General features: G+C 59.8%; 2 protein-coding genes and 1 long non-coding RNA gene across 6 annotated transcripts; 2 read left to right on the forward strand and 1 right to left on the reverse strand.

Annotated features, from left to right (window-relative positions):
- Positions 1-1,051: 1,051 nt before the first annotated feature.
- Positions 1,052-9,156, forward strand: POLR2E (RNA polymerase II, I and III subunit E). Of its 2 annotated transcripts, XM_033854964.2 has the most exons (7): positions 1,080-1,740; positions 3,482-3,656; positions 7,096-7,211; positions 7,645-7,725; positions 8,169-8,227; positions 8,333-8,411; positions 8,538-9,156. In XM_033854964.2, the coding sequence occupies exons 1-7, from the start codon at positions 1,684-1,686 to the stop codon at positions 8,601-8,603; spliced, it is 633 nt and encodes a 210-aa protein (XP_033710855.1). In that variant the 5' UTR covers positions 1,080-1,683; the 3' UTR covers positions 8,604-9,156. The 2 variants fall into 2 exon arrangements, with proteins under 2 accessions (XP_033710856.1, XP_033710855.1); XM_033854965.2 differs by lacking the exon at positions 8,169-8,227 and having other exon boundaries at positions 1,052-1,740; positions 8,274-8,411.
- A 3,008-nt stretch (positions 9,157-12,164) lies between these two features.
- On the reverse strand, positions 12,165-25,765 carry ARHGAP45 (Rho GTPase activating protein 45). Of its 3 annotated transcripts, none has more exons than XM_033854961.2 (23): positions 24,961-25,764; positions 23,781-24,111; positions 20,626-20,769; positions 20,349-20,433; positions 20,200-20,272; positions 19,951-20,017; positions 19,723-19,860; positions 19,518-19,582; positions 19,225-19,335; positions 19,070-19,150; positions 17,224-17,412; positions 16,852-16,989; positions 16,561-16,751; positions 16,317-16,441; positions 16,160-16,237; positions 15,927-16,031; positions 15,645-15,817; positions 15,119-15,307; positions 14,887-15,024; positions 14,429-14,655; positions 14,136-14,346; positions 13,316-13,424; positions 12,165-12,944 (listed from the first exon to the last, which is right to left on the reverse strand). In XM_033854961.2, the coding sequence occupies exons 1-23, from the start codon at positions 25,048-25,050 to the stop codon at positions 12,583-12,585; spliced, it is 3,420 nt and encodes a 1,139-aa protein (XP_033710852.1). In that variant the 5' UTR covers positions 25,051-25,764; the 3' UTR covers positions 12,165-12,582. The 3 variants fall into 3 exon arrangements, with proteins under 3 accessions (XP_033710852.1, XP_033710853.1, XP_073659689.1); XM_033854962.2 differs by lacking the exon at positions 24,961-25,764 and adding an exon at positions 22,137-22,291 and having other exon boundaries at positions 23,781-23,875; XM_073803588.1 differs by lacking the exon at positions 16,160-16,237 and having other exon boundaries at positions 24,961-25,765.
- On the forward strand, positions 19,849-21,281 carry LOC141278416 (uncharacterized). Its single transcript, XR_012331173.1, has 2 exons — positions 19,849-20,036; positions 20,580-21,281. It is a non-coding gene; the product is annotated as an uncharacterized lncRNA (long non-coding RNA).
- Positions 25,766-26,473: the final 708 nt, after the last annotated feature.

Here is a 26,473-nt window from a genome sequence, read left to right on the forward strand (position 1 = left end):
ATTTATGAGAGGAAAGATATTGGAGATGTGGATGTAGCAGGGGGAACAGGGAGAGGGTCCAGAGTGGGTTTAAGACAGGACAAAGGGTGTCTGCCTAGGTGATGGGCAAATCTGGGTGGGGGAGGGGGCAGAACTGCTGGAGGATCCAGAGGGTGGCCTAGATGGTAAGGGCGGAGGGCCCAGGTGCGAGTGACAGGGGACATTAGGTACCCTTGCTGTTCTTGGGGGCAGGGAAGAGAGAGGAGAAAGGGCTCACAGTAGCAGGCGGGCCCAACCCCAAGGCCCATGACTCAGAATCCTGCCTGTGACCGTGTGACCTCAGCAACAGCACATGGAGTGTTAACTTTCTCCTTGGAACCTCGCCACCATGCAGCCCAACTGGCAGAGCCCAAGGTTCAGAAATCAGGCCACTGGGCTTCCCTGGTGGCGCAGTGGTTAAGAATCCCGCCAGTGCAGGGGACACGGGTTCGAGCCCTGGTCTGGGAAGATCCCACATGCCACGGAGTAACTAAGCCCGTGCGCCACAACTACTGAGCCTGCATGCCACAACTACTGAATTCTTTTTTTCTTGTTTTTCTTGTTTTTTTCTGGCCGAGCGGCTTGTGGGATCTTAGTTTCCCCCACCACGGATTAAACCTGGGCCCTCGGCACTGAAAGCACGGAGTCCTAACTACTGGACCACCAGGGAATTCCCTTCCCTGACCACATTTGGGACTGCAAACCTCCCGTCTCCCTCAGCCTGGTATATTTCTTCTTCCACAGCATTGTCACCTTCTAACATACTTTATCATTTACTTATTATGTTCACTGTTTCTGTCCTGTCTCTCCCTGGCATGTAAGGGTGCTTGGCCTGTTTTGTTCACTGTCCCTGTGGTTGCTCATTAAACATTGAATCATTGAATGAATGCATTACTGAATGAGAAGTTACCAATGCAGAGGCACTGGGCTCGGCAGGCGTGGGCAAACCTCCTGTACGAACTCGGGGGCAGGGGCAGATGCGGACTGTAAAAACATGCAGTCTTGGGGGCTGTGGGGTATCCAGGCAGGGGCTGGGCTGGGGCTCACGGGACAGGAGAGGGAGAAGACAGAGGTGGAAGCATTTCATAAGCACCAGGAACTATTCCAAGCTCCTCCCAAGTACGACCGTCTCCTTAGATCCCCAGCTAACCCTCTAAAATGGGGACACTTTATTTCCATTGTACAGAGGGGAAACTGAGGCTCGGGGGCATTAAGTTGTACGTAGCCCTGAGCCAACTGAGAAAACCCCCCACAATTGGACGCACAAACACTCATGGAGCGCCTCTTAGGCCGCCCGACGGTCCCCGGGAGCTGAGCAGACCCCTGACCCAGTCAAGGCCTCAGTTTCCCCGCCCACACTTCGCCTCTGTTCTCTGGATTCTAAACGGCCCTCCCAGACCAGCATTGAGCGGAAACTACAACTCCCGAGGGGCCTTGCGGTCAAAGCCTCGCGAGAACTTCCGAGGCGCGGGTGGCGGTGCTGGTCGCACGCTTCTCGCGCAGCCAACCGTCGCTTTAGTAAGGCTCGGGCTGCCTTTGGCGCTGCCGCTCCCGAAGGTCGCTTCATTCAGGCATTCGCCGGCGACAGCCCTGCAAGGGGAGGGCGACGTGAGGGGGCCTGACCGGGGCTCGGCGCAGGCGCAGTGAGTGCAAGCGGCGGCAGCCATGGACGACGAGGAGGAGACGTACCGGCTGTGGAAAATCCGCAAGACCATCATGCAGGTGAGCAGCGCGCTTGGGGAACGCGGTGAGAACGAGCCTCGCTCCCCCAGGCGAGACGGGCACGCAGCAGCCGGAGCGCGGACGGCGGGTGCGAGGCCCGGAGGTAGAAATGAGCCTCCCCACCCCCGGCCGCGCGGCTGGAGCGGAGGGATCGGGCTCAGGCTGGGCCCCCGGGGCGGGGGTTTGCGGGGGACGGAGTCGCGAGTCCAAGAGCCCCCCGGGAGGGGGTCAGGGTCTCGCTCGAGCTGGAGAGAGGGAGGACGGCAGACGCTAGGCCGGCGCGTGTTTGTGTCCATGGAAGGTTCTGATGTTACCTGCCGGGGTTCTTGAATTCGTTAATCAGTAGAAATTGATAGCAGGCCAGACGAGAAATTTAAGCCAGGCTTTATTGGAGTTTGTGCTGCAGCGTGAAGTAGCGAAAACAAGCAACAGGTGCCGTTGCTCCAAGGAGGACGAGTTGGTGTCTTAAATGGGGTGAGGGTGGGGACGGGTCCAGGGGTCAGGCCGGAGGGGTGGCTTGGAGGGGTCTGCCCACCCCCTTGGTGGTGCTGTGTGCAGGGATCATGCCCAGTACCCTGCTTTTGCTCCCGGCTCCTCAGAAGTGGCAGTTAGGTTCTTGGCCCTTTTTTTTTTTTTTTTTTTGCGGTACGTGGGCCTCTCACTGCTGTGGCCTCTCCCTCCGGACGCGCAGGCTCAGCGGCCATGGCTCACGGGCCCAGCCGCTCCGCGGCATGTGGGATCTTCCCGGACCGGAGCACGAACCCGTGTCTCCTGCATCGGCAGACGGACTCAACCACTGCGCCACCAGGGAAGCCCTTATGGTTTTTTTTTTGTTGATGTTGTTTCTCGGCCTTTTTATATCTTGGTTCTTGTTTGCCCGAACTGCGCATGTGCGTAGTTATTTCTAGTCCCTTAGATATAGTTTCTGGGTGTTTTGTTGCTGGGGGAGACATTTGCCCAGGTGCAAGGGCTACAGCAAAAGGTCCCAGGTCCCAGACTGCCTTATCGGCACCACCTCAAGTGCATATCGCAGAATCTCGGGGTCGTGGGGGTGGAAGGAGCCCTGGTGGGCTTGTCTGACCGCTGTCTGGTGGCTACTTAGATGTCCCAGCCACCAACTTTGAATTACTCGGGCCGGGGCCGGGTCATACCAGCGTTCTCTGTGTGCCTCGTTCTTTAATCCACCCCGTGGGAGGGGACCAGTGTGATGCCACGGAGGCTTGCGGCCTTGATCAAGAGCACCCACTCTCCTGGGAATCCTGCTGGGCTAAGGCCGGGTGGTGGCCCCCAGCCTCTCTGCCACTTTGCAAAGCTGCCCAAAGACAGGGCCGGAGCAACTGTGCTTCTGGCTGACAGTGTCAGGGGTCCCTGGGAGAGAAGACCCAGGGCTCTGGAGGGAGACTTGGCCGAGGAAAGTGGGTGCGGGCAGGGCTGGGCTGGGTAGCGATTCCAACCTTCCTTTCTTTGTCTGGGTCCTCATCTAGTGCACGCACTCAGAGCCCCAGTTTCTGAGGCAGGACCTAGAACTGCTGACCCTCAGGTCTTTGCCTGGTTTTCCAACCACTGTCTGCCCAGCCAGCCGTCCCTGTCTGCCCCAGACCCTGGGGCCTGGCTCTGCATTCAACAGCCCTCCTCACGTCCCAGCTCTGTCCCGGTCTCCTCCGCAGTGGCCTCGCCTACCCCGAGCTCTTGCTGCCGTCCCCCCTCCGCCCTGGGGTCACCTGGTCCTTTCTCTTTGCAGCTGTGCCACGATCGTGGCTACCTGGTGACCCAGGACGAGCTGGACCAGACGCTGGAGGAGTTCAAGGCCCAGTTTGGGGACAAGCCCAGTGAAGGGAGGCCTCGGCGCACAGACCTCACGGTGCTGGTGGCCCACAACGATGACCCCACTGACCAGATGTTCGTCTTCTTCCCAGGTGAGGGGCAGCTCAGGGCCAGCTCTTAGCAGCCACCTGCCTTGTGACCCAGAGTCTGCCTGCTCTCATCCTTCTGCCCCCTTGCCCTCCTTGCTGTGGGGACTCCTTTTCCAGCTTCCTCTTCTTGGTCACCTTCCCCATTCTCTCTTCCTCAACCCTTTTCTCTGACCAAGGTTATCACAGGCCTCCCAGCTGGGCCCCTGGGTCCTCCCTGCCCTCACCTGTCAGCCCAGCTTCTGCTCCCAGCGCTTGCCCTTCCTGCGCTGCTGCAGGACTCCTGCCCTGTCTCGTCCCTGCCAGTTCCCCCCTCGCCTGCCTGGTCAGTGTCCATCCGTCGTCCCTGGTGACCGAGCTCAAGTGCCTCCTCTTTGGGAACCCCCTCTGAGCCCTGGGTTGAGTGAAGACAACCCCCCCAGCACCAAGGGTGTCCCAGGACCCCTGTGTTCCTCTGTCTTTGCACGTCCTACACTGAGGCAGCCTGGCTCTAAAGCCCCAAAGGTTAGGGGGCCTTGTTGGGTCACGAGCACCTTGGGGGCCCACCCCAGCGCCGTGAATCAGAGGGGTGGGCAGAAAATGCTTGCTCAACAGACCCAGGTGGCACTTTTTTTAAAAATTCATTTTATTGAGGTACAGTTGATTTACAATGTTGTGTTAACTTCTGCCGTACAGCAAAGTGACTGAGTTATAAATATATATACATACATATATATATGTTCTTTTTCATATTCTATTTTACTATGGTTTAATCCCAGGATACTGAATATAGTTCTCTATGCTGTATAGTAGGACCTTGTTTATCCATCTTACAAATAATAGTTTGTATTTGCTAACCCCAAACTCCCAATCCATCCCTCCCCCAGCCCCCTCCCCCTTGGCATCCACACATCTGTTCTCTATGTCTGGGAGTCTCTTTCTGTTTTGTAAATAAGCTCATTTGTATCATCTTTTTAGATTCCACATATAAGTGATATATGATATTTGTCTTTCTTTTTCTGACTTACTTGGCATAGTTTGGTAATCTCTAGGTCCATCCATGTTGCTGCAAATGGCATTATTTCATTCTTTTTGATGGCTGAGTAGTATTCCATGGTATATATGTACCACATCTTCTTTATCCATTCATCTGGACATTTAGGTTGTTTGCATGTCTCGGCAATGGTGAATGGTGCTGTTGTGAACACTGGGGTGCATGTATCTTTTTGAATTATAGTTTTGTCTGGATATATGCCCAGGAGTGGGCTTGTTGGGTCATATGGCAACACTGTTTTTAGTTGGTTTTTTTTGTTTGTTTGTTTTTAAGATTTGTTTATTTATTTATTTATGGCTGCGTCGGGTGTTAGTTGCAGCATGTGGGATCTTCATTGAGGCATGCGGGATCTTCCGTTGCAGTGCACAGGCTCTTCAGTGCGGCACGTGGGCTTCTCTCTAGTTGTGGCATGCGGGTTTTCTTTTCTGTAGTTGTGACATGCAGGGTCCAGGGCGCGTGGGCTCTGTAGTTGTGGCATGTAGGCTACAGAGTGCTCTGTGGCACTGTGGTTTGCGGCACGCAGGCTCTCTAGCTAAGGTGCGTGAGGCCTCTGTTGTGGCGCACGGGTTTAGTTGCCCCACGGCATGTGGGATCTTGGTCCCCTGACTGGGGATCAAACCCACGTTCTCTGCATTGGAAGGTAGATTCTTAACCACTGGACCACCAGGGAAGTCCCCTCATGTTTTGCATTTAAATCTTTGAGCCATTTTGAGTTTATTTTTGTATATGATGTGAGGGAGTGTCTAACTTCATGGATTTACATGTGGCTGTCCAGCTTTCCCAACACCACTTGCTGAAGAGACTGTCTTTTCCCCAGTGTACATTCTTGCTTCCTTTGTCGAAGATTAATTGACCGTAGCTGTGTGGGTTTATTTCTGGGTTCTCTATTCTGTTCCATTGATCCATGTCTGTTTATGTGTCAATACCATGCTGTTTTGAAAACTGTAGCTTTGTAGTATTATTGTAAGTTTGGGTGAGTTATGCCTCCTGCTTTTTTCTTTTTCCTGAGGATTGCTTTGGCAATTCTGGGTCTTCTATGGTTCCATGTAAATTTTAAGAGTATTTGTTCTAGTTCTGTGAAAAATGTCATGGGTAATTTGTGCTGGGTTTTAGCTGCGGATCCACGAATTGCTTTTTTTATGTTGAGATATATTCCCTCTATACCCACTTTCATAAGAATTTTTATCATGAATGGATGCTGAATTTTATCAAATGCTTTTTCTGCATCTCTTGAGACAGTCGTGTGGTTTTTGTCTTTCCTTTCGTTGATGTGGTGTATCACATTGATTTGCATATATTGAAGCATCCTTGTGACCCTGGGATGAATCTAGGTGGCACTTTTAAGAAGAGTGTCCCTTGTGTGTGAAACGTATTTATTGTAGACTTTGGTGCCTAAGCACGTGCCTCCCGTGGTGCCATCTCGGGGGTGGGGCCACCTCACTTCCTGGTCTTTACTGACAGTGGGGGTGTCCTGCTGTCTCAGATGGGCCGTGGCACAGGGTTGAGGTCCCTGCCTGTGTTAGTTTGCATGGCTGCTATAACAAAACCCCACAGACCAGGGGCATAAACAGACAGTGCTTCTCTCCCAGTGCTGGGGGCCTCTTCACTGGTGTGTAGACCTCTGTCTTCTCCCTGTGTCCTCACGTGCTCGTCCCTTCCTGTGTGTCTGTGTCCTGATCTCTTAAGGACCCCAGCCTCACAACCTTGTGTTACCGTAATTACTTTTTTAAAGACCCCATTTCCAAACACAGTCTCATTCTGAAGTTCCTGGGGGTCAGGACTCCAACAGAGGGACTTCGGGGACAGGGCACTGCCGGTCGGTGGAGTGGGGTGTGAGGAGAATGGCGAGAGGCAGCGGACGTGCTGCACGCGGACTCCGGGGCTGCCCCAGCCGCCAACCTGCTGGGCTACTAGGGTCCAGCGTTCTCTCGTGTCAGGCCCCAGGCCCCGCGTGCTGCCGAGACCGTGAGGACCCCCGGTGCTGGCAGCGAGGAGCTGGGTGGGCTGTCTCTGTGCTGGGACCGTGCTCCCTGGGTCATCTTGCCTCCACTCAACTCTGAACACTCCAGCCCTTGTCTCGTGGGCCCCTGGACTAAACAAACTGCTTAGTCTGGGACTTCCCGAACCTCAGAACCGCTGAGGCACTGCGCAGACCCAGACTCCCAGACCCCACTTCCAGAAAGAGGTCCCTTAGGTCCGGGGCCCAGGGCACCTTTCAGCTCCCACGTGACATGCAGGCAGCCAGCACCCCGTTCTGGGACTGGCAGCCGGATTCTCACTCTGCAAACAGGAGGCCGAGGCCCCAGTGGGGGAGCGGCACTGCAGCGCCTTGGCAGGGGTGGGCTAGAACCCAGGTGCCGGGCAGAGGGTGAGGGGGCGGCCAGCGTCCACCAGCCTGTACTTGGTCTGCAGAGGAGCCCAAGGTGGGCATCAAGACCATCAAGGTGTACTGCCAGCGGATGCAGGAGGAGAACATCACGCGGGCCCTCATTGTGGTACAGCAGGGCATGACACCCTCCGCCAAGCAGGTGGGTGCCCGCTGCCTCTGGTCCCCGGCTGTGGGTTGGACTGGCCTAAGTGGAGGCTGGTGGTTGGGATGGGCAGCTGGCGAGCACTTTTGTCCCCGTGTGAACAAGGGGACACAGGCTGTGGGGTCCAGGGAGGGGTTGCTGCACCAGCTCCCGGCAACCGTGGGAGCATTTTGACAGACGGGCCCTCACCCTTTTTGCAATGAGACCGAGGCCTCGGTAATGTGCTGAATGCCTGGGAGGGGCAGGGTGGGCCTCTCCCCAAGTGGAAACCCTACCCACTGAGGTGGGTTTTTCTGATGGGTGACGCAGGACCCGCGCAGCTTCCCGGGTGCCAGCTGCCTGCGAGGAAGGGCGTGGTGGGTGGGCCCGGGGCCAGCGCAGGGGGCGGGTGGCCGCCTCAGCTGTGCCTGAGGGTCGGTGTCTCTTCCAGTCCCTGGTCGACATGGCCCCCAAGTACATCCTGGAGCAGTTTCTGCAGCAGGAGCTGCTCATCAACATCACGGAGCATGAGGTAGGGGTGGAGGATGAGACTGGAGACCCGCCTCCTGCCCCCAGGCCCCTCACCTGTTCGGGGTTGGTGGACATCCAGGTCTTGGGGAGGCGAGTCCGGGAGCCCCTTCATGGTGGAAAAAAGGTGGGCCGGGGTCTCAGTGTGTGGCCCTTGGGCCAGGAGCAGCTGGGGCCTTGCTAGGAGGGCAGGTTCCCAGGCCCACCCAGCCTGCAGAGTCAGGAGCTTGGGGTGGGTGGAATCTGCATGTCCCCAGGAGCCTCGGAGCTCCGGGATTGTGCCCTGCGGCCCATCTGCATGTCTAGGGGTGTAGGCTCTAGGACCCCCGTCCCAGTGTGGAGTCAGGACTTGTGCAGATGCCTGGGGCCCCCCACGCTGCACCCCTCCTCTGGAGGGCCTGTGGGGTCTGTCGCAGCCCTGTGGAGACCCAGGTTCTCTTCTCACAGCTGGTCCCAGAGCACGTTGTCATGACCAAGGAGGAGGTGACGGAGTTGCTGGCCCGGTAGTATCCTTTCTGGCCCCCGGCCGGGCCCGGCTCCTCTCCCCTACAGCTCTTCCCACAACGCCCCCAGTCAGTCCAGCAAGACCTTTTCCCTGACCTGCTTCTCAGTAAACTCCGAGAGAACCAGCTGCCCAGGATCCAGGCGGGAGACCCCGTGGCACGTTACTTTGGGATAAAGCGAGGGCAGGTGAGAAGCCCCTCCCAGGGAGGAGATGGGCCCACCTCCAGCCCCCTTCAGAGCCCAGGCTTCTGAGCAGGGCAGGAGAGACCCCGGGTCCCGGGAGCCAGCCCACCTGCTTTCCTGCCTCTGCAGGTGGTGAAGATCATCCGGCCCAGCGAGACTGCAGGCAGGTACATCACCTACCGGCTGGTGCAGTAGCGGCCCGACAGACAGACGAGGCGAGAGGGCGCCGAGGGCCGGGTGTGGGCGGCCATCCCAGCCCTGTGAGTGAGCCCCGCCTGTTACGTGCTCTGGAGGGAGCTTACATCCAGCCTGTGCGCCCAGCTCATGCGACAGGTCACACTGCTGGCTGCCCCCTCTCTCTCGGCAAGTCCCCCGGGGGATGGAAAGATGGGCTGTGACGACCCACCAGGCTGGGATTGTGGTGGCTGGCTGCCCGGGGGAGTCCGCTCCTCCTGGGAACCTTGCCTCTGCTCCCCTGGGCCGCAGGGTGGCCCGCCTTGGGCCTGCCTTTCCTGGCCTGAGGGTCCCCGTGGCCTCTCCTGGGCTCCTGGACGCTGAGCCCCACCCTGGATCCCACCTGATGGTGCTTTGGGAGGGGACAGGATACCGCCCGGGCTTCTGTCGCCTTGTCCCCCACACAGTGGCCCTGATGCTGCTTGTCTGGGTGCTCCGAGGGCAGCGGGGAGTGAGACCGATTGCTACGGAATGCTGGATATCTTAACGAATTAAAAATATCTTGAGTAAATAAGTTCACTTGTCTGAAAGACCAAGGCGGAATGTCTCCCCGGTTTGCTGTGAGCAGCCTTGCTCGGGCTTCTGTCCCCTCAGCGGGGTCTCGGCCCACTTCCCCCTGGTGGAGCTGTGAGGGATGGGCTCCAGTGCCGCCTTCAGCTTTGCTTCTTGGTGCTTTTCTTGCATAGAAGTTTGGAGTCAAACTACCCCCTTTTCCCTCTACTAATTTCAGAGGCCTCCTACCCAGGCTAAGCGCAGTTGTCTGTGGTTTTGTTTAATAGCTTCATTGAAGTAGGATTTATATACCATACAGTTCACCCATTTAAAGTGTGTGGTTCCATGATTCTTAGTATATGCACAATCGGGCACCCGTCACCACAGTCAATTTTGGAACATTCCACCCTTCTAAAAAGAAAGCCTGTCCCTGTCAGCAGTCACCCCCCCTGCCCCCAGCCCCTGACAGCCACGAATCTGTGTCTGTGGATCTGCCTGTTCTGGACGTTTCCCATCAGTGGAATCACACACCGTGGGTCCTTCTGTGTCTGGCTTCTCTTATGGAGCATCGTGTTCTCACGGTTTGTCCACGTTGTAGGAGTGTCGGGGCTTCACCCCTTTTCACGGCTGAGTGATGCTCCTGTGTGTGGAGGGACACGTGTTCATTCTTCAGTTGATGGACTGTTTCCATTTGTTGGTGACTGTGCGTCATGTTGCTGTGGGCGTCCAGGTACGAGGTGGTGTGGTTGTGTTTATTTCTCTGGCTGTGGGTGTGCCTCGGAGTAGAATTGCTGGGTCCTGCAGAAGCTCTTGTTTCCTTTGGAGAGACAGGCTGTCTCCGCCGCGGCTGTCCCGGTTCCTGTTCGCGTCTCCACCTCCTCACCAAATCGTGGCCGGGGGTGAGTTGCTGTGGTTCAGATTCACTTGCCTGATGCTGAGGGTGGTGAGCACCTTTCCCCGGCTCGCCGGCCACCCGCCGGTCATCTCGGAGATGTGTCTGTGCACAGGTCCTTTGCCCCTTGTTTAACTGGGTTGTCTCTGCTGAGTTTTAGGGGTTCTTTATATATTCTAGGTTCAGGTCCCTTATTAGATATATGCTTTACAAAAATGTTTTCCCACCTTTTGTATTTCTTAGCTAGCCCCTTGTAGCCTTTATACATAAGACTCGAATCCTGGGATTTACTTCTGGGCATCATATGACTTGGGGCTGTCACTCTCCCCCAGACAGCGGTCTTGACGCTGTTTGGTGAAGAACCAAAGGTGCTCTCCTCACTGCCTTGAGTTGCCACTCTCGTAGCATGTGGGTTCATGTGGGTCTGTGTTGAGATCCTCTTCTTTTCCATTGATGAATTTAGGTTTTAAAATCTTAGTTTTATAGTACATCTGATAGGAGAACAGGTCTCCCTTTCCCCCAGATAGACATATATCGTTTTCCAAAACGATGTTGGCCAAAAGGAGCCAGACACGGACGGATGAATCCTGTCCAATTCCACTCACAGGGGTCCCTAGAGGAATCAGGTCCACAGAGACAGGAAGCAGGTGGGGGGGGAGGGGATGGGGAGTCAGGTTTCACGAGGACAGAGTCTCCCTTTGAGAAGATGAGAACGTTCTGGAGATGATGGTGAAGATGGTTGCACGACAACGTGAAGTTGCTTAGTGCCTGTGAACTGTGCGGTTTAAAGTGGCAAAAATGGTAAATATGTATAATTTACAGTTTTAAAAAATTGTCTTGGCTGTTCTTGAGTATTAATTCTTTCTGCTCCTGGTTAGGGTGCTTGTTCTCCCGGCTGGGCACAGACCTGTCCCCGGGTGCGGGGTCTCAGGTGCGAGGTGTGGATGCCCCTTACGCCCTCCATCCAGTGGCACCAGCTCCCCTTTGGGGTCCCCTGCTTGTTGCTGGGGCACCGGTTCTGCCTGCGCCACCACGCACAGCCTGTTCTGAGTCCCTGAGATTGTGCCTCGGGGCTTCAGGAAGTGGGCCCCCCCGGGTCTGGAGGCAGGGGCTGGCTTTCACACAGCACCCCCAGTCCCCCACTCCGGCCACCAGGACATGTTGTGAGCCTGGGCCAGGCTTGTCTGAAGGCGGTGCAACCTGTGAAGTTGTGTGGCATGATCCGCCAGGCTCCTTAGAGATGCTTTGGCACCTGACAGTGGGGCGCTTTCTTGCCGTTACCTGTCCTGCTGAGCACTCTGAAATGTTAATAGATTTGCTCATTCTTCTGAGCATTTTTTTTTAAAAACATAGATGGGGTCAGCAACGTCTTGCTGTAAAGGGCAAGACGGTCAATATGTTGGCTTTGCTGGCCAGGTGGCCCTGCTACAGTTGCTCAACTCTACAGGGCAGAAGTGGCCACAGGCCACGTGTAACCGAGAGGGTGTGCCCCCCCCCCCCCCCCCCCCGCCCATTATCTCTGTTTGCAAAACACATTGGTAGTTTGCTGGCTGCTTTTCCCTGCTCACTCTTAGGAAGCGTGTGCAGGGGCAAAGCGCCCTGACTGCCACAGTGGGTCTTATCTAAGCCTGGGTGGGGGACTGAAGTTTGGGGTGAGCTGTTCTGTATCAGGAATGGAGGCCCAGCAGCTTTTACCATGACTGGGTGTGAATTCCATCTAATTCCTCAAATGAATAGTTGTGTCTCTGCTGAGCCGGCCCCAGCCCTCTGGGATAAACCCGACTGGGGCCTCTGAGCTGGGTGAGGGGTGTTCGCCTCTCCCTCGCTGTGCCGTTCCACGTGGTGGCTACTGTCTTCCAGAGGCCTTTGGTGCAAGTAGATTTCAGCTGCGGCTCCTCAGCACAGCAGCCACACCTCAGTGCTCGGGAGCCACCGGGGGCTGGCGGCCCGAGTCAGGAGTCAATGGGACTTGGGCCCCATGGCCACCTGGGCTCCCGCGCCTGACGGGGCTGCCTTGTGGTGGAATTTCTTCTTCACAGCTCCCTGCCCTGCCCCTCAAGCCCAGCGAGGAGCTGGGGATGGCGCTTAGTGCCCTGTGTGTCTGGGTCACTAGGCCACTGCTGCCAGAGAAGACAGGCTGAGGTTAAAGACTTTATTTTATGCAAAAGGAATGTGCCTGTCAAAGAACTCCATCGTGGAACTTCACTGCATCCTCAGCCCCAGGTATCCAAACCCAGTTTTCCGTAAAAGCCAGGGCATCCCAAGGCCACCCGCCCACCATCCACAAAGGCGTCCAGCCCTCCTCCCAGCTGCCGTGTGGCCTCCACGGCCCAGCGCCAGGGTGGGCAGGGTCCCTCCATCACAGCCGGGGCAACTCCAAGAGCAGAATCCCCCAGCTCAGAGGAGTGGGGCCTGGTGGGCGTGCGGAGCAGCGCGGGCAGAAGCTTCTGTAAAAGTTGGCCAGTGATGCCCTCGCCGCTGTGGGCGGAAGGAGAGGCCTCTCGGTGACGTGTCCACAGGGACAGGAGCCTGGAGCAGACCTGCCCGCTGCCCCAGCTACACGAACTCTGGCCGCCTCTCCCAGCCCGCGCCCCCTGCCAGCCGCCCGCCACGGAGCCTCACGGCTGGCAGGCGGGCCACAGCCACGTTGTTGCACTGGTTGGTATTGTGCTCGGCGAGCCGCCGGGCCGGCTCCTCCCCGAGGTCCTCCCAGACCCCAGGCCCGGGCCCATCCTCCTCCTCCCCGGTAGCAGTGCCCAGCTGCTCCTCACTGCCACTGCGGCTGTCCCGGCCACCCTCCACGCCGCCCAACTTCTCCAGGAAGCCAAGGCGGTGCAGGGCCGCCCCACCCGCTGGGGATGGCAGGTCCGAGGCCTCCTCCAGTTCTGAGTCGGAGTCATTGGAGGCAACGTGGGGTTCTGGAAAGTCCAAGGGAGAGGGACAGGGACAGAGAGAGAGAAAAAGATGGACAGCCTGTGAGCAGGGTGGGGGGCACTGGGCGGAGGACTGGGCGTCCGCCTCCCCCCAGCAGGCCCAGCTCCCCCTTTAGAACCCTCCTGGGTCAGGCGGAGGTGCAGGGTCTCAGACACTGGGGTCGTTTCCACTTCGGGGTGCCCATTTCTTGGCGTTGGAAAAAACACCTCGAAAGGGTGTCTCTTTGCAAGAGTTTGTAACACGTTAAAGACAGTGAAAAAGCAGGTGTTACTCATGGTCTCCATGGGAGACAAACCGGGATGCAGCCCTTGAGGTGGACCCACTGTGTCATCCGCCGCCTGGGCCCACTGCTCACCAAGGCCCCCATCCTCAGCTTCCTCCGGCAGGGGTGAGGCCATGCCCCCGCTGGCCTCCGGATACGGCTCCTGGACCACCACCTCGGCCCCCTGGTTGGACGTCACATCCTGCAGAGGCGGAATGGAGGTCAGGGAGCACCACAGTTCCGGCCATCCCACATTCCATTTTTCTGTCTTGTTAAACCCTAAAAACTTAACACCCGCTGCAGCTGAGCAGGTGAGGCCCCCGGATCCCAAGTCACGAGCGGGCTGAGCTCGTCCAAAGCGGGCAGAGGCCCTGGCCAGAAAGGCTGAGGCAGGCCCTGCATGGACACCAGCGTGGGAGCCACTGTCCTGAGGCCACACCCAGGCGTGTCACCTCCACAGCCAGAGATGCCAGATGAGGGGTTAAAGACGCACAGTGGGGACTGAGCGTGGGAGCTGATGCTGCCTGGAAGCGAACAGAAACAAGGCCTGTCGGCTGAGGAGAGCAGCAGGCTGGACCCAGAGGATGTGCTGTAGGCAGCACAGAGACGGGAAATGGGAGAAGGGGCAGGACGGCGGGTCTAGTGCGTTCTGATGTGAGCTCCAGGGGACGTGGGGGAAGGCCGAAGGGCCTCTGCACTGCCTGGGGCTCCGTCCGCAGATCTGAACCCACACTTCATCCAGTTCTTTGCTTAAAAGATGCCTTGGGTGCCCCTGACGGGGCTCTGACCCCGTCCGAGCCAGACATCTCCCAGCCCTTCTTTCTGTCTAATCCTGCTGTGGGTGAGTGAGATTCCCGGCCCCCATGATGTTCACAGAGCCCTACACCCCCTGCCCAGGGTGGACAACCCTCACCTGGCACCCAGATGCCACCTCGGGCTCCTCCTCAAAGACCAGGCTGTAGTGGGTGATGAGCGTCTCCAAGATGCAGGCCTGGTGTGGGTAGTCCACCAGGGAGGAGAGGGACACGGTGGCCTCAGTGGGCCGGGGCCGCAGCAGCGTGGGCCCAAACACAATGCCCAGGTTCCCCGGTGTCATCTTGTTGTCTTGCTCCACCTCCACGATCCTGGGGGTCAGAGGGTGCAGGAGCAGGTGTGAGCGCCTCCCGGGACCCTGCCGCCCTTGACCCCGGCCTGGCCAGCCCTCACCTGCGCAGGTGCCGCATCAGGTACTGCAGCGTGGCCCAGTTCTCTGGCGGCAGGTCCCGCAGGAGCTCCCGCAGCCGGCCCGCCATGGCCACGGCCACAGCCTCTCTCTCGGTGACATCCGGCCGGCCTCGGGTTGCCGCCTTGGCCTCGGCCTCTGCCTTCAGACTGTCCTTGGCCAGCCCCACAAGCTCATGGTAGAGGCGGAAGGAGATGAGCGGCTCAGGCAGCTGCAGGGTGACGGTTAGGTGTGGGGGTCAATGGGCCTGGCCCCACGCCATCCATCCTGCACTGGCCCCGCCCCTAACAGCAGCCCCGCCCCTGACAGCCACCGGTCCCGCCCACCCTGTACTGACCACGCCCCTGGCCTAGCAACCACAACCCTCTTAGAGCTGGCCACGCCCCCCACCAAGCTCAGGTCCAGCCCAGGATCTGCTCTGCTCTGTCCCCATCTGTCTCACCTGGCGCAGGTAGAGCTTGAGGACGTTGCTGATGTCGTGGGGCGAGGCCTGCGACAGCTCCACCAGCTCTTTGCCGTTCTCGAAGGCCTGGCACAGCTTCTCCACACGCGTTTTCACCCCATTGACCCGGTAGATGCCCTGTGGGAGCCTGCAGTCAGCCTGGGCCCACACCCCTCCCCTCCCTGCATGGCCCCTCGGCTGGAGCCCCCGCAGCTGTGCCCGCGTCGGTCACCTTGGTGCGCAGCGCCCGCTGCTCGATCTCGAAGACACACTTCTTGACGATGAAGGGCACGCCGTCCGGGGTGCTGCGGGCGGCCTGGCTGAAGTCCTGGCCAAAGAGCTGCAGGCGGCCCTGCAGCTTCTTGTGGCCACACTGGATGGCCAGGGTCTCCAGGCACTTCTTGTGGCAGGCCAGGCAGCACTGGGAGCAGGCGAGGAGTGAGCAGACCTTCCTGGTGCCCCAGCTCCGCACAGACACCCGCGGCTCCCCCTTCCACCGCGACCCCCGCCGCTCTCATCACCCCGCTACAGGGCAGCTTTCACCCCTCCTGGTTGGGAAACGTGCCCCTGCCACCAGTGCAGCCTGGGCTGCTCCCACGGCCCTCTGGTTCCCTCAGCACTGGCTGAGCCCTCCTCCTGGGATGCTCTCCCCCAGAAGACTGCAAGTGCTCCTGGCTTCACTTCCCTCCAGCGCTCTGCATGGCACCGTCCTGAGGGCGCACATGCAGGTGCCTGGCTCCCCCGGGACCGCCGCTCACCTCCTCACACTCGGCGCCCTGGAAGTACACGTAGCTGTTGCACTCCCGGCACTTGGCCGGCGAGCGGAGCTTCCGGAGCCGGTGGGTACGGGCCGCCTTGGACAGCCCCACATGGCGGAAGGGCCCGCTGGGCATGGCCACAGGCAGCTCCGGGGCCATGCCATTGAGGTCATCTGGTGGGGGTGGGGGGCAGGTGGTCAGTGTTACCGAGGCAGGTCAGGGCCAGGCGCACAGAGAGTCCAAACCCCCTCTCCCCGCTGCCCCACCCAGGGGTCCCCTCACCCTGGTCAAAGGCTGATGCGCCTGTGCTGCTCTCCTGGTCGGCCAGCTCCTCGCTGGACGACATGGTGCCACTGGAAGACATGCGCTCGAACTTCTTAAAGTCCCCTGAGCAGGAAACGGGTTGTCAAGAGACTCCCCCAAGGGCCCCCGGCTGCACAATGAGCCCGCTGAAACCTGGGGGCGGCAGCTCTGCGAGCCCCCCACCCCCCCACCTGCCGGCCAGGCCCCTTCACCTGAGCCAGGGTCCAGACTGGCGTCAGAGTCGGAGATGGCGATCGGCCACGACTTGTGCACCTGGTGTCCACGCCCACCTGCCAAGTTGTCCCCAGTGAAGGGCTGAAGGGGGCTGCAGGGGGCCCGCGCCTGCCCCTGCCCCTGCTGGACACTCACCCCTGCGCTCCTTGGCAAGCTCCCCGTCGCCAGGCCCACCTTCCTCTGGGGGGCAGCCCGCAGCCTCCGCCACCGCAGCATCGCTGACGTTGAAGCTGCCCTTTCGGGCGCGCAAGACTGGGGACCTGGTGGGACCAACAGCCAAAATAAGGGGCCACGATGGGGGTCACTGAGGCTCACTGCCCCCTCCCCCACCTCAGGAGGGAAGTCCGGCTCCCCCAGGCATGCGCAGACGGCAGGGTACCAGGCGTTGGCGGAGACGTGGGGCTCAAAGTCGTAGTGCACATCTGGCTCCTCGCCGCGCTGCAGCTGGCGCACGTGGGAGGCGTACTGCTGGCCCGGGTCGTACAGCTTGCTGCTCTCACACAGCATGTGGAAGTGCACAGGCAGCGGGGCCGTCTGCATGTGCATCATCTGGTAATAGGAGATGGTGGCCTACGGGCAGGCAGGTGGGAGGGGCCCTAAGTGCTGGAGGTCCTGAGGCTGGACGGGCAGCGACAGGGGCGGGGGCTGGGGGTGGGAGCACGGTGCTCACCGACTTGATGGTCTGGTCGCTCTGCCGGATGACCTCCTGGATCTGCCGGAGTGCCGTCACCTTGGTGTCCTCAAGCTCCTGCTTCTGCGTCTTAGCATCCGCCACGCACGTGCGGTACGTGGCCATGGCTTCCTCCGCCTGAGGTGGGGGTGGGGGCGGGGCAGGGTGCCCAGAGAGGCCTCAGTCTGGGGTTCAGCCCTCAGGGCATCTTCAGGCCCCACATGGAAATCAGCCAGGCACAAAAGGACAGGAAGGCATTCCTGGCAGGAGGCACAGCCCAGACAAAGGCCCGGCGGTGGGCAATCCCGCACAGGTCAGGCCCTGACACCATGGGTCTTGTCCCGCACCTCCTGCCCCCTGACCCGCCCTCACCTTGTTTTTGGCCTCCTCCTCCAGGCGCCGCCTCTTGTCCAGGGTCTTGGAGGCCACGCCCCCTGCACCCGGGCCAGCGCCCACCTGCTCTTCCTCTGCCTTGGCCACTAGGAAGCGGGCCTTGTCATGGTCTTCGCAGCGCTGAACGTAGCCCTGCTTGGCCTTGCGCAGATTGGACTCTGCTTCTTGCTATGGACATGGGAAGGACCAGACCAGCACCATCAGCCAGAGACCGCATTAGGGACCTCTGCCACCCCCATCCCTTGGGCCAGAATCCCATGGCCAGTCAAGCAAACAGAGGCCCCCACCCAAGAACCAGTGGTGGAAGGACAGGAGGTGACACCTACAGGGTGACCCAGGGAGGAGCCAGTATCTGGCATGCCCATTTCACAGCCAGGGAAGCTGAGGCACAGCTAAGCTCTGAAGGAGACACCAACTACATCATCCTCTCGACACCTACACCCACACCTGCCAGAGCGACTTGTGCTTCTATCTCTTTCATTTCCTGTCTCAGAGATGAGAACAGTGAGGCTGCTCAGACAGGAAGTCAGGCATCCTCAGGGTTGGCAGGAAGAGCACTTAGTCAAAACCCAGTGGGCCTTCTGGGGGCCACACCTCACAGTCTACACGATCAGAAGCTTAAACATAAAGAAAACAGCTCACATGAGTACTAGGAGAAACCATGAGAGAATTTCTTAAACATAGCATGGGGAAGGCCTTTCCATACGTGACACAGAACCCAGAAACCATAAAAGACTGCTACTAACAATCATGGGTTTCAACTGGGAAAACAGGCAACAGGTTAAATCAAAAGTCAAAACAATAAACTGGGGGTGGGGGAGTTTGTAACACATGTCATCAAGGGCTGGGTTCTCTAATATGTAAAGAGCTCTGGCAAGTCAATAAGAAACAGGCTACTGTCCAATCCAAGGTGAGCAAAGGATATGAACTTAGAGCTCACAGAAGAGGAAAAGCATGGCTGTGGCTCAGGAGGTCAGTTTCTATGCTCATGACATCTGTGACCCAGCCATTACCTTTCAGGCATTGATCTGAGATAAATGCTAGGTCATATGTCTGAGAACAGGGGCACAAGCTCGTCACAGCAGTGGTGTTTGAAACAGCAACAGCTCAACAACAACTAAACTGTTCATCAATAGGGATTTAGTGAACTAAGCCCTGTGGCTCTGCAGCTGAGCACTTGTAGCTGAGAAAAAGGGAGGAGGAGTTTCACATGGAGTGAGATGGGGCCAGTCCCTGGATATGGAGGTGACTGTAAAAGGCCAGAAGCAGAACAGGGTACTCGGCAAGCTGTCATCAGGTGTAGAAAAGGGGGGAGAGGCTCATTTGCCAGATGTGCCACAGGACACCACTAGCTGGAGCAGGGGCCGTGGGGGCTCTTTGCACCGCAGACCCTGTTAGCAGGCCTAAAGAGCAGTGCAAAAGATTGCTAGTGCCTTTGGAACAGCCTAAAAGAGAAGTGGGAAAAGAGCAACACAGAGGAACCTGGAGCATCCACCAGACCTGAGAGAGCCTCAGTTTCCCTCTAACCCAGACCTGCTCCTGGCGGCCACGGGTGATCCGGTCCCTCCGGACATCTGACCCGTGACAGTGATGGGGGCCCCGGGCCAGGGCCTCTCCTGCTGCAGCTGCAGGTAATGGGGCTGGAGCAGTTGGGAAGCAGGACCCGCTCCAACCTGTGACGCCACAGCGAGCCCCACGCGGGCACAGGGCACTCTGCCAGGTGTCCGCAAAACTCGGGAAAGGACCACCCGGGAGTGCACCAGGGGACTGCGCATGCGCAAGCCGGCCCGCCCGGCCCCCTCCCAGCCCCACCGCCCCGCGGTACCAGCTTCCTCTGGGCGCGGTGCCAAGACTCCTTGATCTCCTTCCTGCGCTTCTCGTGCTCGAGCCGCCGCAGGTTCAGGGGCTGGGGGTGGGGAGACGGGTGTGATGGAGACCCGGGCACCCTTCATCCCACCCACCCTCCAGGGCGAAGCCTACCTGCACGAAGGTCTGGGTCTGCAGGGTGCCCACCGCCTGTACCAGGCCGTGGCCGAACTCCAGGTCCTGCTCCAGGGCCAGCGAGTAGATGGACAGGAGGGGCATGTGCGGCTGTGGGGGCGGGGCCGGCAGTCACGGGGGTGGGACAGGCGCCCTCGTGGAAGCCCTGCTGCCTCCCCAGCGCCCTCAGCTGCCCTTGCAGAGATGGGAAACCCCTTTCCTTTGGCCCATCTTTGAGGGGCGAAACACACCTAGGCTTGAGGGACCCCACCCCGTTCCCTCGAGTTCCCTACCTCCTGCATGACGCTCTGTCTGCAGTTCAGGACGATCTTCTGCAGGCCTTTGGCAAAGTCCATCTCTGCAGGCGGGGAGGGATGTGAGCGCAGGGGGGAGGGGAGGGGAGGGGTGTGAGCGCAGGGGGGAGGTGAGGGATGTGAGCGCAGGGGTGAGGGGAGGGGCCTTCCAGCCAGACCCCGCCCCGCGGGCCCCAGCTCGCACCCAGCGCGTTCCGCTTCTCCAGGTAGCCGATGAGGTCCTTCATGTACTTGGCCATGTTCTTGGCGTACTGCAGCGCGGCATGCACACCCCCCTCACAGCGCTGCAGCAGCGTGTCCACCGCCTCCGGGGAGAGGCAGCCTGCGGGACAGACACCTCTCAGCCCGGGCTCCTCCCCAGCCCACCATTCCTTCCGTCCTCAGCCCTCCACCCCCAGGCTCAGAGACTCACCCTCATCACAGTCCTCACTGCTGAGGGGGGCACCCTCACTCCCCTGTCCATACAGGTTCTCCATTGACTGTACCAGAGGGAGACAGGTGAGTCCAGTCCGGGCTGGGTACTGTTTGATGCCCACCCTGCAGGAGACAGTCACCACCCCCCCTGGACAGAGCGGGAGACCACGGTCCACAGAGCGGGCAGGGGGTACTCATCCGCCCTGCCAGCCTGACCCCGTGCAGCACCCAGGCCATCCCTGCTCACCTGGCCCGGGTCCCCAGGGGGCACTGAGAGGAGGATGCTGCTGTCCACTTCACCCATAAGGAACTCGGACACACTGCAGGGCAGGGGGCAAGTGTCAAGAGGCACATGGGTCCCCACCCTCTGCCACCCTTCCCCACCCCCACACTCACGTGCTGCTGAAGGAGACTGCGATGGTCTCCAAGGCCTTCTCAAACTCCTGCTTGTCCGAATCATTGTTGCACTCATAATGGAAGGCTAGGGACAGACAAGAACGAGAGGGGTTGGCCCAGTCTGGGAGGTGACCACCCGTGCAACTAACTGAAGGGGGAGCATTGGAGTTGTTGTGCCCATCAAACTCCTATGCATCCTTCAAAACCCACTTCAAACATCCCCTCCTTCAGGAAGCCCGCCCAGACAGAAAGCCCTTGCTGCCCTGTCCTGGCTGACCTTTGACCTTGGCAATGAGGGTGCCGGCAGCTGTGAGCGACTCCACGGTGTTCAGCAGTGGGTACTTGGAGATGACCTGGTGCATCACGCGGAGGGCCTCACCCAGGCACTCATGGGCAAGCGGCCGGCGGGCCTCTAGGAGGTCTGCCGGGCAGAGGGGGTATGAGCAGGGAGGGAAGGAAAGCCTGCCCACCTAACCACCTAACCCTAACCCTCCTCAGAGCTCCTGTCCCCAGGTAGGGAAATTGAGGCCAAGGTGGGAGAAGATAACTGCCTGAGGCTCAGTGTGTGACCTCGCTGGGAGGTGTGTGTGTGTGTGTGTGAGGAACTGTCCCTCTCTCGACTGCTGGCCAGGTCATCAAAGGTCAGATGTCAGTCTAGGCAGTCCTGCTCAGAACACCCTTTCCTCGTCCCTCCAGAAAACAAACTCCCAGTGACCTTCAAGTTGCAGTCCTGGTGCCTCTTCCTCCAGGCAACCCACCCGGCCCCTTCCCTGCCCCAAACTCTCAGGGCTCTGTCCAGCTCTCTCCCAGCCCTGCCTGCCTGGGCACTGGGGCTTAAACACCCCGTTACCTCACTCTCTCCCGACCAGCCACCCCATGAGGCAGGTGCTGTCATCACCCCCATTCTGCAGATGAGGAAACTGAGGCATACAGGGGAGAAGTCATTTCTCAAGGATCACGCAGCTTTTCCATCTCCACTAGCTTTGAAGGCATGAGAATGCCAGGCAGAAGGACACTGCCTGGCTTTACCATAAGGGCAATGGGGAGCCACAGAAGGTGTTAGGGCAAAGGAGAGTCAAGATCAGATCTGCATCTTCAAACACGGCTTTAAATGCCCTCCTCAGATGTTCTTAATTGGAAAAAAGCGCTGTGTGTGGGCAGAACACGCACCATCTAGTGGAAACAAAGCTGAAGGAATGTATGGATGGGGAAGGAATGAGCCGACCCTGAGACCCAGGAGGGACCTGGCCACCAGCTGGGAGTATATCTCCCTCACCTGTGTGCCTCTGACTCTGTGCCTGGAACCTGATGCTCAAAAATAAATAATAAATTTAAAATTTTAAAAACGGAATCTGAAAATAGGTGTCTGATCCCTTTTCAGCACTGAGGACCCCCACTGAATGCCACCGACAGGGAGACCCCCGCGGAGTCCCTGGCCCCAAATTCCTCCGAGTGCAGCCCAGTGCCTCAGCACCGGGCAGGATTTTGAATCCGAGGCCAACTCAGGGAGGTGGGAAGGAGCTTACGGAATCCATAAAAGGCCGGCTGAGGAAAGGCCGGGCCACGCCCCTTCCCGGGACATTCCTCCCACACACCAGGCCCCTCATGTCGCCTGGGCCTCGGCCACCTGGGTCCCCGCAGCACACTCACCTGGGCAGGTGGGACTCTGGAGAAGCCTGGACATGCCCAGCTCAGCACTGGCCAAGGCAAGCGCTGGGCAGCAAATGCCCCGAGTGCCACGTGCTCCTGGCCAGGCCCTGCACCCCGCACCCCGTACGGGCCCCTCACCTCGGGGCCCCGCCTGGCAGCGCACCGGCGCCTGCTCCAGCGCCGGGTGCACTGTCCCGCAGATACACATGGCGCAGCCGTCAGGGCACAGGGACCGTGAATGCGCAGGCCGGGCTAGGCAACTGGCTGGTCCGGGGTCTTTGGTGCCAGGTCCTCTGCAAGCAAACCGGCTCTGGCTGGTCCGAAGACCCGCCCCCCTCCGAGGAAAGCTCCGCCCCGGCGTCCTGCTAGCTCCCCAGCTTCAGGTAGCAGGAGCCTGGGACCCAGGGAGATGCAATTTGATTCGGGATGGGACCGGCCAAGGGCAGGCAGGGAAACAGGCCCAGGTACAGGGCGTGGGGAGGTGTGGGGAGACCCTGCCCACCTAGATCCCGCCGCCCACTGCTTCCTAGGTAGACAGCACGGGGTCCCCAAGCCCTCTCACTGTCCCCACAACAATCACTGTGAGCCGAGGACATCTGGTTACAGTCAGCAACTCCCCAGGGCGTATCATTGCCCCGTTTCACAGATGAAATGCCAGAGGCTTAGAGAAGGGACAGCTGATCCAGTCTCACAGCCTGGCAGGGGCAGCAGCAGGATGCAAACCCACATGCTCTCTGCTCCAGACCCTTCCCCTGGCCCAGGGCTGCCCCAATGCTCAAAGAAGGGTGCCCCTGCCCTGGCCCAACCTCCTGCAGGACGCCCACTGGCTCAACCCTGCCCAGGCCTGGCCTCCAAGGAAGCACCAGGATCGGACAGGAACCGAGATTAGAGAGAGTTTCCCCAGGAAACAACTCCAGCCCCACCCCAGGACCAGATAATCCTGGGGGCTGACACCCCCCGACCCAGCAGAGGCCCGGCCAGCAGAGCCCATTAGCTCCTACAAAGCTGAGGTCTCTCCAGTCTGAGGTCGAATCCGGGCTCTGGCCCCTCCTTGGCTGGTTGAGCCAGGAGTCAGAGCCCCTCTCTGGGCCTCAGTTTCCTCATCTGTAAAATGGGCACCTGTGGGGAGCAGGCCAGAGTGTTTAGCATGGCCCTGGCACTGCGGTTTCTGGCAGGAGAGATCATAGTGCCCTCCTTGGCGGCCAAAGACAAACAGGAAGCAGATGAAAATAACTCGGCAGGAAGCTGGGCTGTCAGCAGACGCGTGGAGAAAACGGAACTGCCATCCCACAGGCCGCTCACTCCTGCAGCTTACGTGCTGGTCCTGCCCCTTGTCCGTCCTGAATCTCTCTCTGTCCAGACCTCAGCCTGCCTCCAGTCCATTCCAGTCCAACGTGCAGATCTAACCTTGTTCCACCTCTGCTCTAACACCTTCTACGGCTCCCCACCACCCTCAGGATAACATCCAGGGTCCCTCTGCTTGCCATTCTCAATGCCTCCACCCTCACACATTTCATACACCCGAAACTTGTTCCCCCAAATGCACCTCCACTCCATGTTTCTGAGCCTGTGCATGTGACATTCCCTCTTCCTGGTTGCCGCCAAACTCCTATACATCCCTCAGAACCCTAGCTGCAATGACTTTTTCCGTGAAGCCCTCCCTACAACCCTCTTTGGAGCCTCCCCAAATCCCTCCCTCCATCCTGCCTCAACCCCACAGGGTTTGGGATATCTGTGTCCAACTGCCTTCCACCCAGGCCGCGGTGTCCCTGCCACTCTCACCTTCACGCAGAACACACTCCTTCAGCTTCTCAAGGCCCTCGGCAAAGCGGGCCACGTCAGCCAGCAGGTGGGAGATGTCCTCCACAGTGTCGGGGCAGGGTCCCTGGATGGGTCCCTCGGCTGGGCTGGCTGTTGACAGTGGGCTGCGGTGGCCACGGCCCAGCGTCCAGGTGCTGGCTCCGGACAGTGGGAAGCCGGCAGCGCTGGCATGGCGGCTTAGGCTGGTGGGCCTCTTGAGTGTGCCTGTGGCCTTGGCATTCAAGGCCACACTTGGTGGTTCCAGGCTGGGCGCCAGGGACACTGCATCAGCCCCATCTCTCCTGGGCAGCTCCTGGGAGGGTGGGGGGAGCCACTAGAGCAGGTGCCCCCACTGGGCCCTGCCTCAGTTTTCCCAGAAGTGAAGTGGGGCTCTGGAGGGTCTTCAGCCTGACCCCACAGGGGATCAAAGGCCACAGGTCAGAGGGCTGAGATTTGGTATTGTGCCCCTCCCGCACCTGTTACCCAACATCCTCTTCCCCAGAGCTTTCACAAACAACGGCCTCTACCCAAACCACAGCCGGGGTGTGGGGGAGGGGCAACCCACTTCCTGGGAGGGGGGCGGGGTAGGGAGGGCCAGGGTCTCCTTAGCTCCCCTCAGGGGAGGCCACTGCAGACACACCTACTCACTGGTGAAGACACCTCCTTGATTCTTTTACTCTGAGGGTCCACTAGGCCCCTCAGTCTTGCGGACACCACAGGCCTGCTTCATACAAGGCCCACCCCATGGATCTCGCCGCACACTCTGCTTGCTCTAAACATTCCCCCAGTGGCTGGGCTATAGCTCTCACATCTAACTGTGCCTGGAGGCCCCAAGTTCCCTAAGCCCTCACCCTGGAGTCCCGGACCCAGAGCACCCACACTCCCTGGACCCCACAGGCAGCCCCGGACGGGGTGGGGTGTGCAGTGGCCATCCCAAGGGCTCCTACTGTGAACTGAACGTGGGGATCCCAGCCCGTCCTGCGTGGCCCCTGCAGTCCAGCCTGGGGCCGTAGCTGGCTCCAGCCCCGCGCCGCCGGCCCAGCATGGCACTGCCGGCCCTGCCCCGCCAGGCCCGAGCGCAGGGTGTTCCCCGGTCCCCCTGCTGCCTGGGTGCCGCTCCAAGATCCCCGCCCGCTCCGGCTCCCAGCAGAGGCTCACTCACCCCCGAAGGCTGCGGACAGGGGCTTCCCGCCCGGTTCTTTTTCGAGATAGAAGGGGTTTTCATGAGCTCCCGCTTCTTCCTGGAAAACATGTTGTGGCCAGGCCAAGTGGCCCGAGGGGCCTGAGGCGGGGCGGGGCGGGCCGGGGGTCTCAGTGCTGCAGCTCCTAGTGTCAGTGGCCTCGGGACCACATTGTCGCTGGCCACCACCCCCCCCAGCTGTCAGGCCCACGTGACAGGCCCAGCCCTCATTGGCGGGCGCTTCCCCCCACAGGAAAAGGCCTCCGGAGGCGGTGACTCAGACCCACCCCTGACCCTCCGCAGCCTCAGCCTGCCCCTCCGCTCAGTGGGCTTGAAGGTGGGGTCCCAGGCTCCGCCCCCAGCTTCCGCTTTCAGGAGCTCTGCGCACGCACGCACGTTGGTTGAGGTGCCCCTGCCTGGCACTGGCGTCCCGTGCAAGGCCCTGGCGGGCACACGGGGACGGCAGAGACGTTGACCCCCCCACTCGGCCACACCCAGATGCACCCAGGAGTGCAGACACAGGAGCACGATGACACGCAGGGACATAGGCTTGGACACATGCTGAGAAGCCACCCAGCTCCGCAGATGTAACGGATACCCCTGGACACAGACACTTGCCCTCCAGTCCTCCTACCTTTCATGGGTGTGCCTGCCCTATGTCCTCTGGCGACTCCCCTACAGACCCCAGGGCCCAGGCGGCGCTGGGCATAGTGGGTCTCCTCCCCTCAGCCCAGCTCCCACCCCTCACTCCCCATTCTACATTCCAGGGACATGCACCGACCACGACCACAGGACAGCTGGCCAGCAGCAGGGCTGCTAACACTTCTGAGGCCACCACGCCGCCTCCTCCCTTCCCTGGTGGGGCTCCCCGATCTGGAGCGCTGGCGGTGTGTACAGCTTCCTGCCCCCTCCCCCCATGACCACCTCTTCTCTTCGAGCCCCCCAGTCTGAGCCTTCTCCCCTCCCCAGATCTTCCTCCCCCACCCCTCCAGAGTCCCAACACTGGCCCCCACTGACCTCAGGTGTGATCTCTGGGCACGGGGCATGCAGGCCACAGCCCCTCATGGCAAACCCGACTCTCCAGGCCCGAGTCCATCCACAGACCCCTCCCAGAAGCCCCTTAAGGAACCTCTGCCCACCACTCATTGCTCTGGAGACCAGGAGCAGGCAGCGAGGGCCGGCTGGTGGGCTTCTGACCTGGTCGGGAGGCCTGAGGTCTGGGTCGCCCCTGCTGGGCTCCTCCAGCTGCCCCAGACATTCCTGAGCCCTGACCGCAGGCCCATTTCACGACCAGCCACTCACAGGTACCGCCCTCAGACGCCAGAACCACGTGGGCACTCAGGGGCCCCGGGACCATTGTCCAGGCTCTTATGAAGGGCAAACCTGCAGAGAGACACGCCACAGCCCACCACAGAGGGCTTCAGAGCTGGGAGTCCAGTCGGCTGCAGCTGGACTCTCACCTGCCCCCTAGAGATTGCATCTGTCTCCACAGACT

This window comes from Tursiops truncatus, chromosome 3, assembly GCF_011762595.2.
Source record: "Tursiops truncatus isolate mTurTru1 chromosome 3, mTurTru1.mat.Y, whole genome shotgun sequence".
NCBI classification, from domain to species: Eukaryota; Metazoa; Chordata; class Mammalia; order Artiodactyla; family Delphinidae; genus Tursiops; species Tursiops truncatus.